This window comes from Rattus norvegicus, chromosome 1 (assembly GCF_036323735.1).
Source record: "Rattus norvegicus strain BN/NHsdMcwi chromosome 1, GRCr8, whole genome shotgun sequence".
NCBI lineage: Eukaryota > Metazoa > Chordata > Mammalia > Rodentia > Muridae > Rattus > Rattus norvegicus.
Window position 1 is genome coordinate 164,482,601 of NC_086019.1, and position 19,401 is coordinate 164,502,001.

The 19,401-nt window shown below is 40.9% G+C and overlaps 1 protein-coding gene across 7 annotated transcripts in view; it reads left to right on the top strand.

Annotated features, from left to right (window-relative positions):
* The window catches only part of Fam168a (family with sequence similarity 168, member A), a 146,096-nt gene that overhangs the window by 13,154 nt on the left and 113,541 nt on the right, over window positions 1–19,401 (top strand). For 2 of the 7 annotated variants that reach the window (XM_039082504.2, XM_039082510.2), the window contains exon 2: window positions 6,922–6,966. The exons of 2 other annotated variants lie outside the window; for them this stretch is intronic. Coding sequence is in view for 3 of the 5 variants with exons in the window: in XM_017589376.3 (XP_017444865.1) it covers window positions 15,568–15,582 (15 nt within the window). In the remaining 2 variants the exon portion in view is untranslated. Of the gene's footprint in view, window positions 1–6,921; window positions 6,967–15,560; window positions 15,583–19,401 lie in introns of those variants that run through there. 3 more of the 7 variants (XM_017589376.3, XM_039082512.2, XM_017589377.3) reach the window with 2 other exon arrangements.

The following is a 19,401-nucleotide window of genomic DNA, read 5'->3' on the forward strand; positions in this document are numbered from 1 at the left end:
GATATTCTCTGGGTAGTCCAACAGTGGTGGTCTTCACACTGGAGAGGCTGCTCAATCCATGAAGGTTCCGATCCAGAGCAGAGGTCTGGAGGGTCCCTGGACAGCCCCCAGTCTTCAGTTCATGCTAGAAGTCAGAGGAAGTGGGGTTCTAACTCCTACCTGCGTCTGGTGATACTGCTTTTGTTTCTACCACCACTGAGTGTTTAACATCTCTGAATTCCATTTTTTTTTCTGTACTGGAAAAATCATAGTCCTAGGAACTAGGGATGAGTTAGATGAAATACCTACCATTAATCTTTTTTTCTCTCCCCATTTTTTTGAGATAGGGTTTTTTCCATGTAGCCCAGGTTGTCCTAGAACTCAAATTGTAGACTAAGCTGGCCTTGAACTCAGAAAGATTCACCTGTCTCTCCCTCCTGAGGGCATGTGCCACCACTGCCTTGCCATATGATTAATCTTAACAAGCTAAAAATTTAATTTATGAAATATCAACTTTCTCTTTTTCATACACTAGATTTCGTTAGTGAAGCTTGGTTTAAATAAAAGAGGTTACTAGGAATGGTAGGTAGTTCATGCCTACAATTCCAGCACCTGAGAAGCTGAGGCAAGAGAATGGACCATGAGTTTGAAGCTAGCCTAGGCTACGAAGGAAAAACTTATCTCAAAAAAAAAAAAAAAAAAGGTGGGGGTTATAATGTATTTCAGGGATAGAGCACTAGGGTCTGGGTTTGCTTCTCAGCCTGGGGTGGGAAAGTAGAAATTCTATTATTTATTTGATACTGATACTGATAGTATTTTATATCATTCGAGTTTATTCATCAGAATAATTTTGCAAATGAGTTTAAATCCCAGTTGTTGGATTTACTTGATGTGTGACCTTCAAAGTGATTTAATCTTTTTATGACTTTATTAGATGAGGATATAGTGGTATTTACATTATGCGCTGTTGTGAGGATTAAATGAAATGAAGTGGTTACTTCAGTGCTTGGTGCATGGCATGATTGCCTATAAATGATAGTTCCATTAACTGTTGGTGCTTCCTCCACGTTCTCATGCCGAGGCTCTGATCCCCAATGCGATGGTTTCGGAATGAGGCCTTTGGGATGTAATTAGATCTTGATTGCAGAAAGCTCATGATGTGTTCGTGTCCTCATAAGCAGACATACTAAGGAGCATGCCCCTGTCTCTGTTCTCTCCTGTGGGAGGGGGCCGAGAAGAGTCTTTTGGAAGACAGGAAGCAAATCCTCACCAGACCCTGTATTTCCTTGTTTTTGGTTGCATACACAGCGAGAACGGTGCGAGACCAGTAGCCTGCTTGTTTTTTTTTTTTTTTTTTTCAGTAGCCTGCTTGTTACCACTCTCACTTTTTTTTTTTTTTTTTAAAAAGAAAGACTGGCCTGGAATTCACTCTGTAGACCAGACTGGCCTTAAACTCAGAAATCTGCTCTCCCTGTCTGAGTATTGGGATTATAGGCATGTGTTTTGCTTGTTTTGATTTTGTAAATGTGAACTGGACACAAATTTAGGAACTTGACTAAATCTCCCAGTAGGACTCAAGTGTGGAGTTCATTTCCAGGTTTGTGTGATATAAAAGCCTTTACTTTTTATTCCTTGACCAAGTCACATTTTATAGTTAACATTACATTCATATGAAAATGTATTCTAAAACTTACTGTTTAGAAAAATACTTGTTATTCATAAGTGTTTAAAACTTCCAATGATATATTATTAATATAAATAATACAATAGAAGCTATTGGTTAAGGAAATAGTTCATTGGCTTGGCATATCTGTAATCAGGTGGTATTTAAAGGTTGATACTATAAGGTGATGGTCAGTGGTTAGTGAAAAAGCAAATGTGTGGTCGTGTGTCTACACATGGTGTACGCGTGTGAATATGTTTTCCTTTAAACTGCTTCACTGAGGTAAAGCTGAAATACAAGAAATGACATAAATTTATGTCATCTGGTTATGCTCATGGTAAAGCACCACTACAGTTGTGACAGTGAGCATATTTACCTTCTTCTAAAACTTTCCTGGTGTTTCTTTAAAATCATTCCCCTCTGCTCTGCCCTCAACTCAAGCAGCTGCTGATGTGTTTTCTAATGCCGCAGCTTTAACAGTGGTTTGAGGTTATGCCAGTGAGCACTCATACTGTTACTTTATCTCTCAGTTGTAGTTTATCTGTAAAATGAAGATGCTACCACCTGCTCAAACACTATTGAGAAGTACTAGGGAGAGTGGACACTGAGAGGTGGCATGGTGTTCAATGTCTAGGAGATCTCAAGCCCCAGGAGCCAGCATTACCACTTCATGTCTTCATTTGGTGGCCCAAAGGACACTGAGGGTTTCAGTGCTATCTAGAGCTCATGTTGTTTTGTGAACCAGCTTTAGTGTTTTGAAGCAGGAACGTTTAGATTTAAGTAGCTTGAGGCCCTGTGAGGTTTTCTGGTGTCCTCTCCATGCCCAATGTCCCACATGCTATTAATTACGAACAGGTCTTCTTCATTAGTAAGCAAAGGACTTCAAGCAGGCTTTTGAGTCTTTGTACCTAGATGTGAATCTGGCGTTATGATAACGTTGCATAAGCAGTGAGCTTGTAGTGCAAGAGTTCAGTTAAGGTTTAGATTTCATTCTGCCTGAGGAAATAATGAAATCTGTGAGCCTGAGGTAATAATGAAATCTGTGAGCCTGAGGTTATGACCATCTTCACTTTATAAATTGGTTTTAGAAAGTGAACTTTATAATGAATTCAGTAGTTCAGTCCAAAAGTGAAGAATGCTCTTGGCCAGTCAGTGGTGACACACACCTTAGGCCCAGCACTTGGGAGCCAGAGGCAGGCTGATCTCTGAATTTGAGGCCAGCCTGGTCTACAGAGCGAGTTCCAGGACAGCTAGAGCTATCTATACACAGAGAAGCCCTGTTTTGAAGAGTGTTTATAATTTTAAAACCAGAGAATGTTTATTTAACTCAGATCTTAGTTTTAGGATCTCTGTGACTTTGGGTAAGTGACTTTGTTTTTCTGAATCTTAAATTCTTATCTTTCCGTAAGGTCGTATCCGTTCTACGTCAGGGTTGTGAGCAGGACTACTGTGTGCAGTGGTTGCCATGTAGCAAATGCTAGCTGCATTTCTTCCATTTCCAAAGCTGGTATCTGTGCATTCAGCGAGTCCTTCCCTTTGCCTGTTCCTCCCATGATGCACATGCGCACAAAATAGCTATTGGTAGTGTGTCTCAGGCCGTCGAAGTCTGGAGTTACAGCTTCATGTGTGTGATGCTGACAGTGTAAAGGGATTTTGTCTTTCCTTATTAATAATAGGGAGGGCCTCTGCTATACTTCTGTACTTAGTGCTCTAGCTTGAGGTACTTTGTGTTGTTGTGAGCCAAGGAAACCAGGGGCTGATTTCTCGTCTCTTCTGTGTTTATTTGGGTTGGAGGATTGTAAAGGTTTCCTAGTGAATAGGGTGATTTGCTCAGTTAAGATTCTTCCTCTGGGCTCCCGTGAATGACCTGCTGAGAGGAAAAACAAAGCAGGGGAAAGCTGGCTGGTGAATTCTCCTGTCGGGCTGTAGCATTTTTGAGTTTGGTGGCAGATGAAGAGCAGTTGCTTCTTCATTTCACCTTTCCCCCTGGAGCATGTACACTTGCGCACAAAGGAGCCTTAAGATGGAGGTCTGCATTGTAATTTCCTAGAAATTACTGCTTCTGGTAACTGCTCAATTCAGTTTGCACCTCTTTGTGGCAGTGGATGAAACAATGGGGACAATAAAGCCATTTATCTGATAGCTGTGGCCTCAATGGGATGTTTGTTTTAATAATGGTATAATTAGCAGGGCTCATAAATTGTGATTTCATTCTCATGGAAATAACTGCCTGGTGGTATTTGGATTTTCTGGTCTCCTGTTGTGGGTAATGTCACTAACATTCAGGCTGACAATCCCCTTTATTCCACATTGTTCAGGCGGGTTGGGTAATTAGCCCAAAGCAGAGCCAATTTTCTTTAGTTTGGGGCTGGCAGGTGGCTACTAGGTACCTAGAGGATCTTCTGAAGAGGGAAGAGGTGTGGGTTAGTGATTCACGGCAGGTTGATTTTGATCATTAAGCATCCGCTCCACCAAGCCAGAATATCGGACGGAAATTAAAAGTTTAAATCACCTAAATATTTATTTTCCATAATACCAAGCAATCTATTTTGTATTTAGAATATTGTGTTTGTGCTTTAAATTTTCAGCTGTGAAAAAAAATTTTTTTCAGCTGTGTATTTTGGCTGGGAAAATTCACAGAGGGCAAGAGAGGATTCTAGCTACCATGTGCTAGATGTTGCCCTGGGTGGTTCATATATATTATCTCTAAATCTTAAAGAGAATCCTGAGAGGTTGTAGGCATTGTTCCCACTTACCTATACGAAAACCTTAAGGAAGAAAAGAGAAAACTTAGTCAGAGAAGTAACTAAATTAAGGTATCCCAGGCAAGTGGTGACAGCCTTTTTACCAAATTCAACATTCATGCTAGATTTTCAGTTATAGTATGACACACCTGAAGATATATTCAAGTTTCTTTTTTTTTAAAAATTTATTTATTTATTTATTTTATGTATGTGAGTACACTGTAGCTGTCTTCAGACACACCAGAAGAGGGCATCAGATCCCATTACAGGTGGTTGTGAGCCACCATGTGGTTGCTGGGAATTGAACTCAGGACCTCTGGAAGAGCAGTCAGCGCTCTTATCCTCTGAGCCTTCTCTCTAGCCCCCATATTCAAGTTTCTAATAGACTTTTGAGACAGGGCTTTTCGCTGAATCTGGAGCTCTTTGTTCTAGCAAGGCTGGTTGTCTTGTGACCACCCCAGGATCTACCTTTCTTTGTACCCTGCCATCTTCAGTTAACATGGGTATTGGATGCTGGTTTTACACGGGCACTGGGATCTGAATACAGGTCATGTCTATATAGTAAGCACTGTTACCCACAGAACCACAGCTTGTAGGAATGCTGTTAAAGAATTCTTTTTTTCTTTTCTTTTCTTTTCTTTTTTTTTCGGATCTGGGGACCGAACCCAGGGCCTTGCACTTGCTAGGCAAGCGCTCTACCACTGAGCTAAATCCCCAACCCCTAAAGAATTCTTTTAAAAAATACATTATTTTATGTGAATTGGGGTTTTGTGTGTATGTCTGTCTTTCTGAGTGTGGGTGTCGAATCCCCTGGAACTGGAGTTATAGACAGTTGTGAGCTGACATGTGGGTGCTGGGAGTTGAATATAGTCCTCTAGAAAAGCAATCTGTGCTCTTAACTGTTTATCCATCTCTGCAGCTCCTTTTTTGGGAATTCTTAAAAAACAAAACAAAACAACAACAACAACAAAAAAAAAACAACAAAAAACCCCCCAAAAAACCCCCCAAAAAACCTCAATACTGGGAACTAGGAAGTCTGTTTTCAAACATCTTGACTCTGCTTAGTAGGCAGTTTTATTATGTTTTTAAAGTTTACATATATGTGTATGTCCATTACTGTTTGTAAGTGTATCACATGTGTGCAGGTGCCTGCGGAGGTAAGAAAAGGGCATCATATCCCCTGGAATTGAATTATAGGCAGTTTTGAGCCATCTAATATGAGTGGTGGGAACTGAACCTAGGTCCTTTGGAAGAATGGCAAAAAGTGTTCTTTCCATCTCTCTAGCCTCTATAGCGTAGTTTTTGATAAGCCTCTTATCTGTTGTTGGGGAACAAAGTATTAATGCTTGAATAAACCTTATTGCTCATCTGCAAAGTAAGGATAATACTCACTCTACAGTAATAATATGGTAGCTGTGTTATTTGTATAAGGTGAGGGTTCAGAAAATGTTGTCTTCCGTCTTCCTGATTCACTATTCCAAGTGATGCTGTAATAGTTTTCTCATTTAAGAAATAGGTTTCTTGGGGTTGGGGATTTAGCTCAGTGGTAGAGCGCTTGCCTAGGAAGCGCAAGGCCCTGGGTTCGGTCCCCAGCTCCGGAAAAAAAAGAACAAAAAAAAAAAAAAAAGAAAGAAATGGGTTTCTTACCAAAATGCGAATGCTTCACTCCTTCTTTAAAAGGGGAACAAGAATACCCTTGGCAGGGAATAGAGAGGCAAAGATTAAAACAGAGGCAGAAGGAACACCCATTCAGAGCCTGCCCCACATGTGGCCCATACATATACAGCCACCCAATTAGACAAGATGGATGAAGCAAAGAAGTGCAGGCCGACAGGAGCCGGATGTAGATCTCTCCTGAGAGACACAGCCAGAATACAGCAAATACAGAGGCGAATGCCAGCAGCAAACCACTGAACTGAGAACAGGACTCCCATTGAAGGAATCAGAGAAAGAACTGGAAGAGCTTGAAGGGGCTCGAGACCCCATATGAACAACAATGCCAAGCAACCAGAGCTTCCAGGGACTAAGCCACTACCTAAAGACTACACATGGACTGACCCTGGGCTCCAACCTCATAGATAGCAATGAATAGCCTAGTAAGATCACCAGTGGAAGGGGAAGCCCTTGGTCCTGCTAAGACTGAACCCCCAGTGAACGTGATTGTTTCGGGGAGGGCGGCAATGGGGGGAGGATGGGGAGGGGAACACCTATAAAGAAGGGGAGGGGGAGGGGATAGGGGGATGTTGGCCCGGAAACCGGGAAAGGGAATAATACTCGAAATGTAAATAAGAAATACTCAAGTTAATAAAAAAAAAAAAGAAAGAAAAAAAAAAAAAGAAATGGGTTTCTTTGCTGGGGAGATGGCTCAGAGGTTAAAAGCACTGGCTGCTCTTCCATAGGTCCTGAGTTCAATTCCCATCAACCACATGTAATGAGATCTGATGTCCTCTTCTGGTGTGTCTGAAGACAGCTACACTGTACTTCTATAAAACAAATAAATACATCTTAAAAAAAAATAATGGGTTTCTTCAACAGGTGGTGGTGGCACATACCTTTGATTCCTGCATTCCAAAGGCAAAGGTAGGTGGATCTCTGAGTTCCAGGCTAGCCTGGTCTATAGAGTGATTTCTAGGACAGCCAGGGCTACACCACAGAGAAACTTGGTCCCCCCCTCCCCCCCCCTCCCCCCTCCCCCCTCCCCCCCCCCCCCCCCAGCTGGGGACCGAACCCAGGGCCTTGCGCTTCCTAGGCAAGCGCTCTACCACTGAGCTAAATCCCCAACCCCGAGAAACTTGGTCTTGAGAAACCAAATGAAAACAAAAACAAACAAACAAAACCCCAAAAACAAAACAAAAACAAAAAAACAAAACAAACAAAAAAACAAAAGAAATGTGTGTTTTCTAGTGCTATTATCTTTGCATGTTGACACCATTAAACTAGTAAGAGTTCATTTTTCTCTAGGTGCTTGCTTCCGTAGTTAGTTAATTTGTTTAAGGGGAATTTAGAAACCTGGTTCACCATCTACTTCTTGGTCAGGAGACTGTATGTGGAAAGGGGAATGGTTTGTGATGACAAGAACTTGGTTGAAATTCTGGCTATGTTACTTACTTTGGGTTTCTTGGGACAACCAACTTTCTCTGAAACTTGGGATGGGGATAATAGTAGTTGACTTCCCATGGATAGTACGGATCAAATGAGATAACGGGAATGAAAATGCATTTGAAGTAGAAAAACGCTAAATAATTTAGGATTATTCTATAACTTGTGCTTCAAGTAGGTGTTTAGTGAAAATTCACTACCAACTACCTTAAGAAGAGTATTAAAATTTTCACTTGAAGTATGTAAAGGGGACATTTTGATGAATGACCATAACTGTGGTCAAAGGGAGTGAGTGGAGCGGAGTGGAGAGGGGCACATGTGACTTAGGCAAAGGGGACTTGTAAGGTAGAACTTGGACTGGTATAACCTTGATCCATGGAATAAGGAAGGAAGAAGTTCCCTGTTTAGAAAAACTTCAGACCCTGGGTAATGTATGCAGTGTTGGTTGTAGAGAGCGATGAGTTAGCAGCTAGAGTGTCTAAATGAGGACACTCACATCGAAACCCCAGTTTTAAATATTTTAGGCTTATGCACAGAAGTTAACAGTTATTACATACAAATCCAGTGGTGTCCCCAGGTGAGACATGTTGGTATATTTACATAAAAAGAGGTGCAGGTGGTTGGCAAATGGGGCATCTGTTTTCGAAGATTAGAAGGCTTAATTTTATGCAGTCATATCCAGGGTATTGCTTCCTAAAAATTGATTGTGTTTGCAGTGTTTTGGCAATGCAGATGATACTTTGCCTTAGTGGGATATCAACCCAGATTGTCATCGTGCTTAATTATTGATGTATCTGAATGCTCTAATATATTGGTTAAGGATTTTTCTGTATGAAGCCCTCTGGGCTCTGGATTTCGTTGCATATTTTTCCAGCGGAGTCATTTTTTCTTTATTAAACGTGACGGCATTATGTTGTGGGTCGTTGCTTTCTCTAGTGTGCATTAGGATATGACTGTTGACTTCCAGGCAGTTTACAAGTCTACATTTTATATGATTTCTGAGATAGCACATTTAGATCTCTCTCTTCTACTCATTGTTTTTATACTCATTGTAGAAAGGAAGTTTAGTGATTAAGGAAATGAGTTTTACCAGGCCCATTTGAATGCATGTGAGTTACTTTGTTGTAAGAACTTCATGTGCAACAGTGTTTGTATAGTTCTTTCTTTATAAGAATTTTTATGTTACATATTTATACCAGCATTTGGGTGTTGAGACTGAAGGATCACTGTGAAGGCACAGTCTGGGCCAGCCTGTGTAAGATAAGATCCTATGTCAAAACAACAACAGAACCCACCCTTCCCCCAAATGAACACTTTCATTTTACTACCTTGTTTCTTCAAACAGGACTGATTTTTATCTTCCTTATTTTTATATTTATTATATTCAGCAATAAGCCAAAGGTGATCATAATGATGCTGCTAATACTGTGCTGTCTCCCAGGCATTGTGCCAAATAAAATATTTGTCTTAATCCTTATTATTCACATTTAGAGAAACCTGAGTTTCAGAGAAAGGAAGTAATTTACATAGTCTTACAGTTAATGAAGGTATGAACTTAACCACTATAATTATATCTTTCTTTTTTTTTAAGATTTATTTATTTATTTTATGTATATGAGTACACTGAAGCTGTCTTCAGACACACCAGAAGAGGGCATCAGATCTCATTACAGGTGGTTGTGAGCCATGTAGTTGCTGGGACTTGAACTCAGGATCTCTGGAAGAGTAGCCAGTGCTCTTAACCACTGAGCTATTTCTCCAGCCCTAATTATGTTTTCTAAGAAACAATTTATATGAATGCGGATGTGGTGGCATAAACTTGGGATGCTGTAACAGGAATTCTGACCTGAATTAGAGACCATCTTGGGCTATATAGTGAGTATCAGCTAGCCAGGTACTACCTAGCAAGACCTTATCTTGAAAAAAAAAATCAGAAAATGAATGGCTTACATAATAGATGTTATATATTTCCTCCTTCCCACACCTCATCCTCCGTTATGTGAGATCAAATCTTTCTTGCTCTGTAGTTCCACCTTTCAGGTGCTGAGCGTACGTGCCTATGCCACCATGTTTACTATGCATTATGTCTAAAGTGTTTATTTATTTTTGTGAATGTGTGTGTGCACGAGAGAGGGAACATGTGTGTGTGCGTGCGTGCATGCATGCATGTGTATGTGTGTGCGTGTGCGTGTGTGTGAATGTGTGTGTGTGTATGTGCGCGTGTGAGAGCAAGTGTGTGTGTGTGTGAGTGTGTGTGTGTGTGTGTGTGTGTGTGTGTGAATCCATGTGTATGGACTGTATGTGAGGTTAGAAGACAGCTTGCAGGAGTCTTCCTTCCACCACGTGAGTTGCAGAGATTGAGCTCAGGCAGTCAGGGGTGATAGGAGACACTTTGCTCTGCTGAGCCATTTTGCTGGCCCATGCGATATTTCTACTTTATTTTTTTATCCATTCTGTAAGTAAGAAGAAGTGAAATGAGGTAATTATACAAAACGTGAGTGCAGAATCTGGACCCTAAATTCCAGGACTTCTGGCTCCGAATTCTCTATTTTTTCTCCCATCATACTTTTCAGCTGTTGGTTAGAGAGAGCTTCAAATCTATTTTCTTAGAAATTTGTCATAGTATTTGTTTATATAGAAAATAGGTTCTTTCATTTAGGCTAATGCATTCTTTAATTTAAAGGCTAAAGAATTAGCTTTTAAAAAATTTAGGGGGGTTGGGGATTTAGCTCAGTGGTAGAGCGCTTGCCTAGGAAGCGCAAGGCCCTGGGTTTGTCCCCAGCTCCGGAAAAAAAAAAAAAATTTAGGCCAGGCCAGAGAGATGGCTCAGCAGTTAAGAGCACATGCTGCTCTTTCAGAGGACCTGGGTTCCATTCCCAGCATTCATGACTACCTGTAACTCTAGCCTCGGGATCTGATGCCCACTTCAGGTTTCCTTAGGTACCAGGCACATAAATGGTGTGACACACATTCAGGCAAAATACACTTACACTTTAAAAAACATATTAAAAAATTGTTTTCTTGGGGTTGGGGATTTAGCTCAGTGGTAGAGCGCTTGCCTAGCAAGCGCTAGGCCCTGGGTTCGGTCCCCAGCTCCGGAAAAAAACAAAAACAAAAACAAAAACAAAAAAAACCCAGCAACAAAAACCCTTTCCTGTGTGCCTTTCTTTTTTAAGTCCAAGGCACAAAAATTCCTGGTAGATCAATTGTAAGAGCTGGTTAAAGGTTAGAGAAGACAGTGTTGAGGGTTGAAAGGAGAACTTATTATTTGGCACAGTATTTTCTGTAAAGGTTAGGAGGAATACATGAGTATAAGAGTTGATGCTAAGTCTGGTATTATTAGAGTGATAATGCCAGAATTGCTAGTTTACTTTTATAACCTCTGTTTTCTCCTGAAACATTCTTGGTCACTATTTGATTCTATTTGAGAATGACATTAACCCTAATTATAATGACGTGTAATATTTGAGCCAGTTTAAGATAACTGTCTAAAATCTTCATATAAGAGAGGATTTTTGGAGTCTAGCATAATCATTAGAGAGGTTTCATCCCGTAGCTGGTGGAAGCAGATACAGAGACCCACAGCCAAACATTGGGTAGAGCTTGGGGAGTCCTGACAAAGGGGAGAAAGGGATGTAGGAGCCAGAAGGTCAAAGATACCACAAGAAAACCACAGGATCAGCTAAACAGGGCTCATAGGGGCTCACAGAGACTGAACTGGCAATCAAGGAGCCTGTGTGGGACTGACCTAGGTCCTCTGCATGTCGGTTATAGTTGTGTAGCTTGGTCTTCTTGTGGGACTCCTAGCAGTGGGAGTGGGGCCTGTTCCTGACTCTTGCTTGCTTTTGGGACTGTTTTCCTCCTTCTGGGTTGCCTTGTACAGCCTTAATATGAGGGGACGTGCCTAGTCTTTTTTTTTTTTTTTTGGTTATTTTTTTTCCGGAGCTGGGGACGGAACCCAGGGCCTTGAGCTTCCTAGGCAAGCGCTCTACCACTGAGCTAAATCCCAACCCCCCGGGATGTGCCTAGTCTTATTGCAACTTGGTATGCTATGTTTGGTTAATATCCCTGGGAGGCCTGCCCTTTTCTGAAGGGAAAAGGAGCAGTGCATCTGGAGGAGGAGGAGTGGCGGCTCTGAGGAGAGGAGGGAGGGGGAAACTGGTTGGGATGTAATATATGAGAGAAGAATAAATAGAAAAATAGAGGGTTCATATTTAAGCATCTGTAGCACTTGAAGAAACTTCTTTCCTTCTGTCTGGGTGAATGTAATTGTATGAACTCCTTTGATTGCCTTGTCAGATTTGTTTTGTTTTCTGCAAAGAAAGTAAGACACTGGCAAATTAGTTTTCTCATATTTTTCTTAACTGCTTTTTAAATGAAGAAATTGAAGTAGTAATGTATTCTGTGAGCTCTTGTGTTACCTGTCTCTCACTCCCCCTCCCCCACATCTTTTAGGGCTATAGGGCCGTACTGTAAAGCCTGGTTAGCCTGGTATTTGAGCTAGAATGAGTTTACCTTGAGATTAACTTAAAGCAGGTGCCCTGCCGCAGCACCAGCACCAGAAGTGCTCGTGCTAACACATCCCACTCGGAATCTTGCTAGCTCTCTCTTTTAAGAAATGTTTATTGTGGAGTTGGGGATTTAGCTCAGTGGTAGAGTGCTTGCCTAGACCCTGGGTTCGGTCCCCAGCTCCGAAAAAAAAAACCAAAAAAAAAAAAAAAGAAATGTTTATTGTTTTTAATTATGCTATATACATATGTGGGTTATGTGCCTAGGAGTGCAGTTCCGTAGAAGCCAGAGGAGGAAGTCTGACCCCTCTTGGAGCTTGAGTTACAGGCAGTTGTGAGCCTCTTGGCATGTGTGATGGGAACCAAACTTGGGCTCTCTGCAAGAGCTCTTAACGGCTGAATTGCTTCTCTAGTCTCCAAGCTTGTTTTTAAAATTGGCATTAAAGTAATAGAAGTTAATCTTTTAGTTTATTATAATTTTTTTGAAACACAGTTTGTTCTATGTCCCTGACTGGCCTAGAAGTCACAGGATAGCCTTAAACTTATGGGAGTCCTCCTGTCTTTCTCTGTCTTCCAAGTGTTGGGATTAAAGGTATGTGCCACCATACTTAGACTTAGAAATCCTATGAAAAATTTTACAAATGTTGGAATTTCATAGAATTGGAGGAGATTGTCATTGTTTTACTGCTCTTATACTACTGATATGGAACAGAAATGTGGACAAATACCAATCTGTTCAAGGACATATAATTTAAAAGTGAAGAACCTGGGACTAGAATCTAGGTTTCCTTATATTTATTTGTTCCTTTGGAAATTATTTGTTCACTTTGGTGATGTCAAAGATAGCTAATGCCCAGGGTGATATCACCCCAGGCTTAAGTGCTTTTCATCTTCTGTCCTGCAAATATATGTCTCATATCCCTTTACTTTTAAAATAGAAAATTTGTGAGCTTTAATTACAACAGCTCAACAGAATCAGACAGATCATGGGCTAGTTCATTCTCGAGTAGAAGCCATTTGCACCGATTTAACTTCTAGGCACTTTACCTCTGAATACAGTCAGAGCCCCACAACCTGCTGTTCCAGCAGGCTTGTTCTGCACTATTTTTGCATATGACTATAGTTTGAAATATTTGAGAATTTCTAATCGCTTATTTTAGTTCGATGTGCTTGTTATGTTCAGGTACGTTATTCCTCACCCAAGACTGCCAGCAGTTTTTCTTGTTCCTGCTTGTAGATTTGTTTGTTATTAAGTAATCTGTTCATATTGTAAAAGTTAGGTTTTTGTTTGTTTTGTTTTGTTTTATTTTTGAGGTGGGGCCTCCCTCTGTAGACCTGGCTGGCTCAGGACTTTCTATGTAGATCAGACTGAACTATAATTCACAGAGATCTGCCTTCCAGGTGTTTGAATTAAAGGTGGTTACGCCCAACTTGGGATCTTTGAATCCTTAAAAAAGATAAAAATAAAAAAAATTGTGTGAATTGTGTGTGCTCACGTATGCACAGGTGCCTTTGGAAACCAGAGGAGGGTGCCTTCTGATCTCCTGGAGGTATAGTTGTAGGTGGTTGTGAACCATCTGGAGTGGGTGCTGGGACCCAAACTTCAGTCCTTTGCAGCCGGCACAGTTAACTGCTGAGCCATCTTCCCAGCCCCACAGCTCTGAATCTTGAATAGTTGGCTACAGTTCTGGGCCTGCTCTATGGCTTAGTATGTATTAATTCAGCTCATTTCATTGTGTGTGTGTGCCCGCATGTGCACTCACATACTCATGAATGCACCTCCTTAATGGCGGCATGAATGACTAGTGAACTTTTTAGGGCTCTGAAATAGATCTTGGTTGTTTTTCTTACAGATTTTAAATTTAAAATGTATGTGTGTAAGTATGCGTGTGTGTGTGTGTGTGTGTGTGTGTGTGTGTGTGTGTGTGTGTGTGTGTGTTAGGGGCAGGCATGCCATGTTATGCCTTGGAGGGCAGAGGACAATTTTACAGAGTCAGTTCTTTATTCTCATCTTTACCTGGGTTCTGAAGGCTCTCACTCAGTTCACCAGGCTTGTTCAGTAAGCACTTTTACCCCCTGAGCCATCTTACTAGCCCCCTTTGCAGGTGTTTTAAGCATTGATGATATGTAGTTAAGAGTTCAGATTAACTGCTGAAACAGAGACCCAGACAATTAGTGGCTAAGAAAGTGTAGAACGTCATCTTTTATGTAACACTCAGAAGTAAGGTGGTTATTGCCAAGTAGTCAGAGGTTCTGCTCCTTGAAGTCATCCAGGGAACCTCCATCTTTCTTTCCCATTACTTTTCTTTGCATTGTCACAGGCAGCTTATGAACACATTCACCTTCTAGTTTCCGGGAAGGGAAAAGAAAGAGAAGGGTGTATATAGTTCTCTAAGGAAGGAGTGGAGAACTGATAGTGTAGCTCATTGGTAGAATATGTGGTTAACATCCATTAGGATCTGGGTCAATTTCTACAACCTCTTACTTCTAATGAGCCAGAGGGTGTATTCAGTTTTTCTGGCATTCCATTCATTATATTTAGAACTGTGACTTACCTAGTTGTAAATACTACTGGGGAAAGTAGTTTCTGGCAAAGTTGCTTGTGCCCAGTTAAATCTTGGCAGAGAATGAGGATGGGGGAGGAAAAATGGATACTATTAGCAGTCTTCCTGAGTCATTGCTAGCAGACAATGATTTTTATAACCCTCTTCCTTCCATTATTTTATTTAATTTTCACCAGGACCCTTGACGTAGATGTAAATGCCATTTTGTCAACTGAGAAACTGGATTTGAAGTATGAAATGACTGGTTTAAAATCACAAGGATATCTTTAAACTAAACTAAACTACCAAGTTTATCTTTCTAAAGGTTATAATCTAAACCTTCTCTTCCTGTTTCTTACCTCAGTGAGACACGGCTTTCTCACCCAGGCCAAGAGTTTTGTTGTCTTCCTGTCCTCCATAACTAAGCTGGGCAGGTATCATCACCTCAGCATGTTTCAGATCTGTTCCCTTCTCCATCCCCACAGCGGCTGCTTTAGCTCAGTCTTTAGCATCTCTGTCTGGACAGCAGCTTTCATTTCCCCCAGTGCTGCCAAGATCACGCCTCAGCCAAGCCTGCCAAGTCATTTGTAGTCCCTGCTACTCAGTGTTTACTTTTCTATTGCTACATCTTTACTCGAGTCTTTGTTTCTGTTCAAATGGCTCCTGTTCCTCTCTCCACTTGGCCTTACTTCCTCAGTAAAGCTGTTGCTCTCTTTTCCAGGTAAGGTTTACTGTTTCTCTTCATGCTTCTGTGTCGCTGCTTGCCATTGGTAATGCTTGAGGCACTGTGTTGTTAATATGTCTCCCTTTAATCATCATCTCCCAGTCCTCTGATAGAGTGGCTACTCAATAACCGCTTGACTGGAATGCCACGGACTGGTCCTTGAAGCCCAGTGCTGGGTTTTTCTTATCATAATGACTCATTCTGTGTTAACTATGCATGCATTTCTCAAGAGTTTTTCCAAAACCAAATTTGGGCGTCTGATCTTTCAGGAGCTCCTTTCCTTTGGCAGTCAAGGAGATGCTTGAAGATGACTTTTGAACCAGTGAGTATTTTCGTGGCATCGCTATCATCTTGTATATTTAGGTTTAACATGAATAGTTTTATCAATCCCTGTAAAGTTCATCTCTTTCAAAAGTCAGATTTTGAACTTAGGGTAATCAAACTGTGGGGACATTATTTTTCTGATTTCTATTTGAGGAATGTACTTTATGTGGCTCTTAAGTACTACTACAATTTATTTATAATTTAAAATATAAAGAATTGTTAGATGTTTGGTTTATTTTCACAGAAACTGTTTTAAATTTTTGGGGAAAGGTAGACAAATTAGAAAAAAAAAGGGGGGGTTGGGGATTTAGCTCAGTGGTAGAGTGCTTGCCTAGGAAGCGCAAGGCCCTGGGTTCGGTCCCCAGCTCTGGGGGGGTGGGGGGGAGGCATCCCCTTGAAGATGGTTTTATTTTTAAGGTCATTTACAAAGTACATGAAAATGAAGAGTGGGATAATTTCTGTTTACAATAGGCACTATTTAGGGAAAGATGGTGTACATCTCAGTGATGAGTATAAATTTAGTCTGGCCATTATAATTTCTGATCACTGAAGCTCACTTATGATGGGTTTGAACCATCTGTTTTGGTGTTAATCCTTTAAAACCCAATTGGTGGAAGTTAACGTGATAAAAGGTAATAAAGCCTGAAATACAGCAGTCGTTTGGTCTGGTTTACATTTCAGCTAATTACATGCAAAGTAAAGTGTCTTTGGGAAAAAGGAAAGGGAGGAATTAATGCTGTAGTCAACTATTTTGATCGCAGCTTGAGCCCTGCACACCTGTCACTGACTTGTGGAAGTTTCCCTCCATAATTAAGAGCTCCTTGCTCGTGTTATTACTTAATTGGATGCCACAGGAGCATGGTGAAACAGCGGAATCCTCTTAATTGCATGCCAGCTTTTAAAACAAATCACCAGTGTTTAATGTGGTATTGTTTTTATAAGCCTTCTCGGGGAACTGTTTTGATTGTTTGAGGTCCAAAAGAAAATGCAGTCTCTGTTTCGGAGCATTGAGAATACTGCTGTTTATAAAGTAGACTCAAATACATTTCTGAAACCTCTCTCCTTAAAGAGTAAGGAATGTAGTAACTAGCATTTGCACAATGCTTTATAGTTTGGCCAGCTGTTTCCTTTGTTTTAATTCATATTATAGTTCTAAGAAAGGTATTATACCCATATTCTCCATTTTACAGGTGAGGAAACTTCAGGTTAGAAAAGTGATGTTCTGGGGTTGGGGATTTAGCTCAGTGGTAGAGCGCTTGCCTAGCAAGCACAAGGCCCTGGGTTCGGTCCCCAGCTCCGAAAAAAAAAAAAAAAAAAAAAAAAAAAGAAAAGTGATGTTCTGGTTAGTTTTCTTGTCAGTCTCCATCAGATTGTAGGCAAGCTCATGGGGCTTGCTTTTTTTTTTTTTTTTTTTTGAATTAATGATTCATGTGGGATGTGGGAGGGCCGAGCCATGGGAACAGGACCACCTGGTGCTGCTGGTATAAGAAAAAGGTTGAGACATATTCATGGGAAGCACTCCTCTGAGGTCCCTGCTTTGAATTCCTGCCCTGACTTCTCTCAGTGATAGGCTGTAAACTGTAAGCCAATAAACCCTTTCCTCTCCAGGTTGTTTTTGGTCATTCTGTTTATCACAGCAATAGAAGCTTCTAGAATAAGTGACCTCCACAAAGCTGCACGGTTAGAAAAGCTGACAGAAACAAACTCAGACTTTATACTGCACCTCCCTTTAGGATATAATTAGGTATATATGTACCTAATTGTGTTAGTAATAAATTCAGTTAATTATAATTGTTATGTTAGAGAAAATAGTTAACTCTTACACAGTGTTTTGTCATACTGTTTTGACATACTGTTGGTACTCAAGTGTTGGTTGAATTGTATGACTTTTTAAAGAAAATATGTTTATTTTTAAACCATTATAAATTTAAAGGAAGTTGCATCAAATAGTACATAGAAAGGCTTGGGTATAGGTTAGTGGTGAAGTTCCTGCCTATCCCATACAAAGGCCTGTGTTCAATTCCCAGCCCTTGAAGGACAGTACACAGGGTCCTTTCTATTCTTTTCCCATTGTGACATCATAAACAAAGTGAAATAATACTAAAGCTAGATATATGACACAGTGAAATATGATTAAATGGACCACCAACTTTATTCACCTTTTACCATTTTTCTGTGTAATCATATGTATAGTAATCATATAGTATAGTCCTGTATAGTTTTATCTCTTGTATATATTACCACAATTAAAGATACTGACATGTTCTACCACCAAAAGGAAACTCTCTTGTACTACATCATTTATGTTTATGACCATACCTTTCTTCTCACCCCGCCCTGTCCTTGTCCTCTGGCAACTACACATATATTCTTTATCTGTATAATTTTGTCCTCTCAGAATGATGCATATATGGAATCATGTAGTTTATTAACTTCTGAGAGTGACTTTACAAAGCATGGTGTCCTTGAGACATTCACCTAGGTTATTGCGTGTATTTTTGTTTTGTTCTTTTTGGGGTAGGTGTTGCTAGGCATCCAAGGGAGAGCCTCCTTCCTTAATCAGATAGTAACATGGTGCCGTGCCAGCTGCCTCCAGTCCCTGTTTTGTTCCTTTTTGTCACTGAGTAGCATTCCCACATAAGGATATAGAGGGATGGTGTAGCCATTCATCTGTTGAAGGCTATTTGGGATGATTGTCCTAATTTTCTATTATAAATGAAGCTGTTATGAATTTTTTTTCCTTTCCCTGGGGACAAAGTTTCTCTGTGTAACCCTGGTTGTCCTGAACCAGGCTGGCCTCAAACTCAAAGATCTGCCTGCCTCTGCCTCCCAAGTGCTGGGACTAAAGGTATTCACCACCACTGACTGACCAAGAGTATTCTTTCCTTTTGGATTGGTATTGACACTTTGGCTATAACTGTGTAGATTAATTTCTGGACTCTAATTCTAGTTTATTGCTTTGTGTCTCTTTACAGTACCACACTGTATTATAGTGTAGTAAGTTTTAGGATTAGGAAGTGTGATTTCTCCCAACTTTATTGTTGTTGATCCCTTTTTCTTAATTTGCTTTGGGGGAGGGCACTCCAGGTTGTAATGACAGCTGAATCCTAAGCCCTCTGCCTGAGATTCTGTTGTTAGTAAATTCCTGGTGTGCAGAGATCAGTGGTTGGGGGGCTGTACCCCTTGAACGTGACGTTAAAGGTAGCCTGGTGAAATTGCTCAGCGTGGCAGCACAGTTCCTGACTTAGGTGTTCCAAGCCTCATCAGCAGCTTTTTGGGGACAGGGACTAGTGCTTTGTTTAGGGACAGGGAGGAAAGGCAAAGTCACCTTTGCAAGGGACCATGTGGGACTTACTGATCTTCCTATAGCAGCCTCTCTGCACAGGCACAGTGTGAGGCTTTGGAAAGATCACAGCCCCTCCATAGTGGTGGTTTGGAGCAGTCAACACTCCATGTCATAGTTCTGCACTTCCATAACTACGTAGCAAATTTAGTCTTAGTTTTGTGCTGTTATTAAGACTGAGGTCTCGGGGTTGGGGATTTAGCTCAGCAAGCGCTCTACCACTGAGCTAAATCCCCAACCCCAAATCAGACTTAAGCAAAGTGCTTGCCCTCCTGGAGGATGCATCCCTACAAATACAAGGTTTGGTCAGGGTGGGATCTGGAAAACCTGCGGAAACCCTGCTTTCTTCTGTAGTGGCCCAGTACATCCTCATCTCTGTCACTGGAGACTTTTTAAAAGGGTGTTAGGTAGTAGTTCTGACCTACTCTTTTCTAGCTGGGAATTCTAGTAGAGCTGGAGAGAAAGCAGGACATG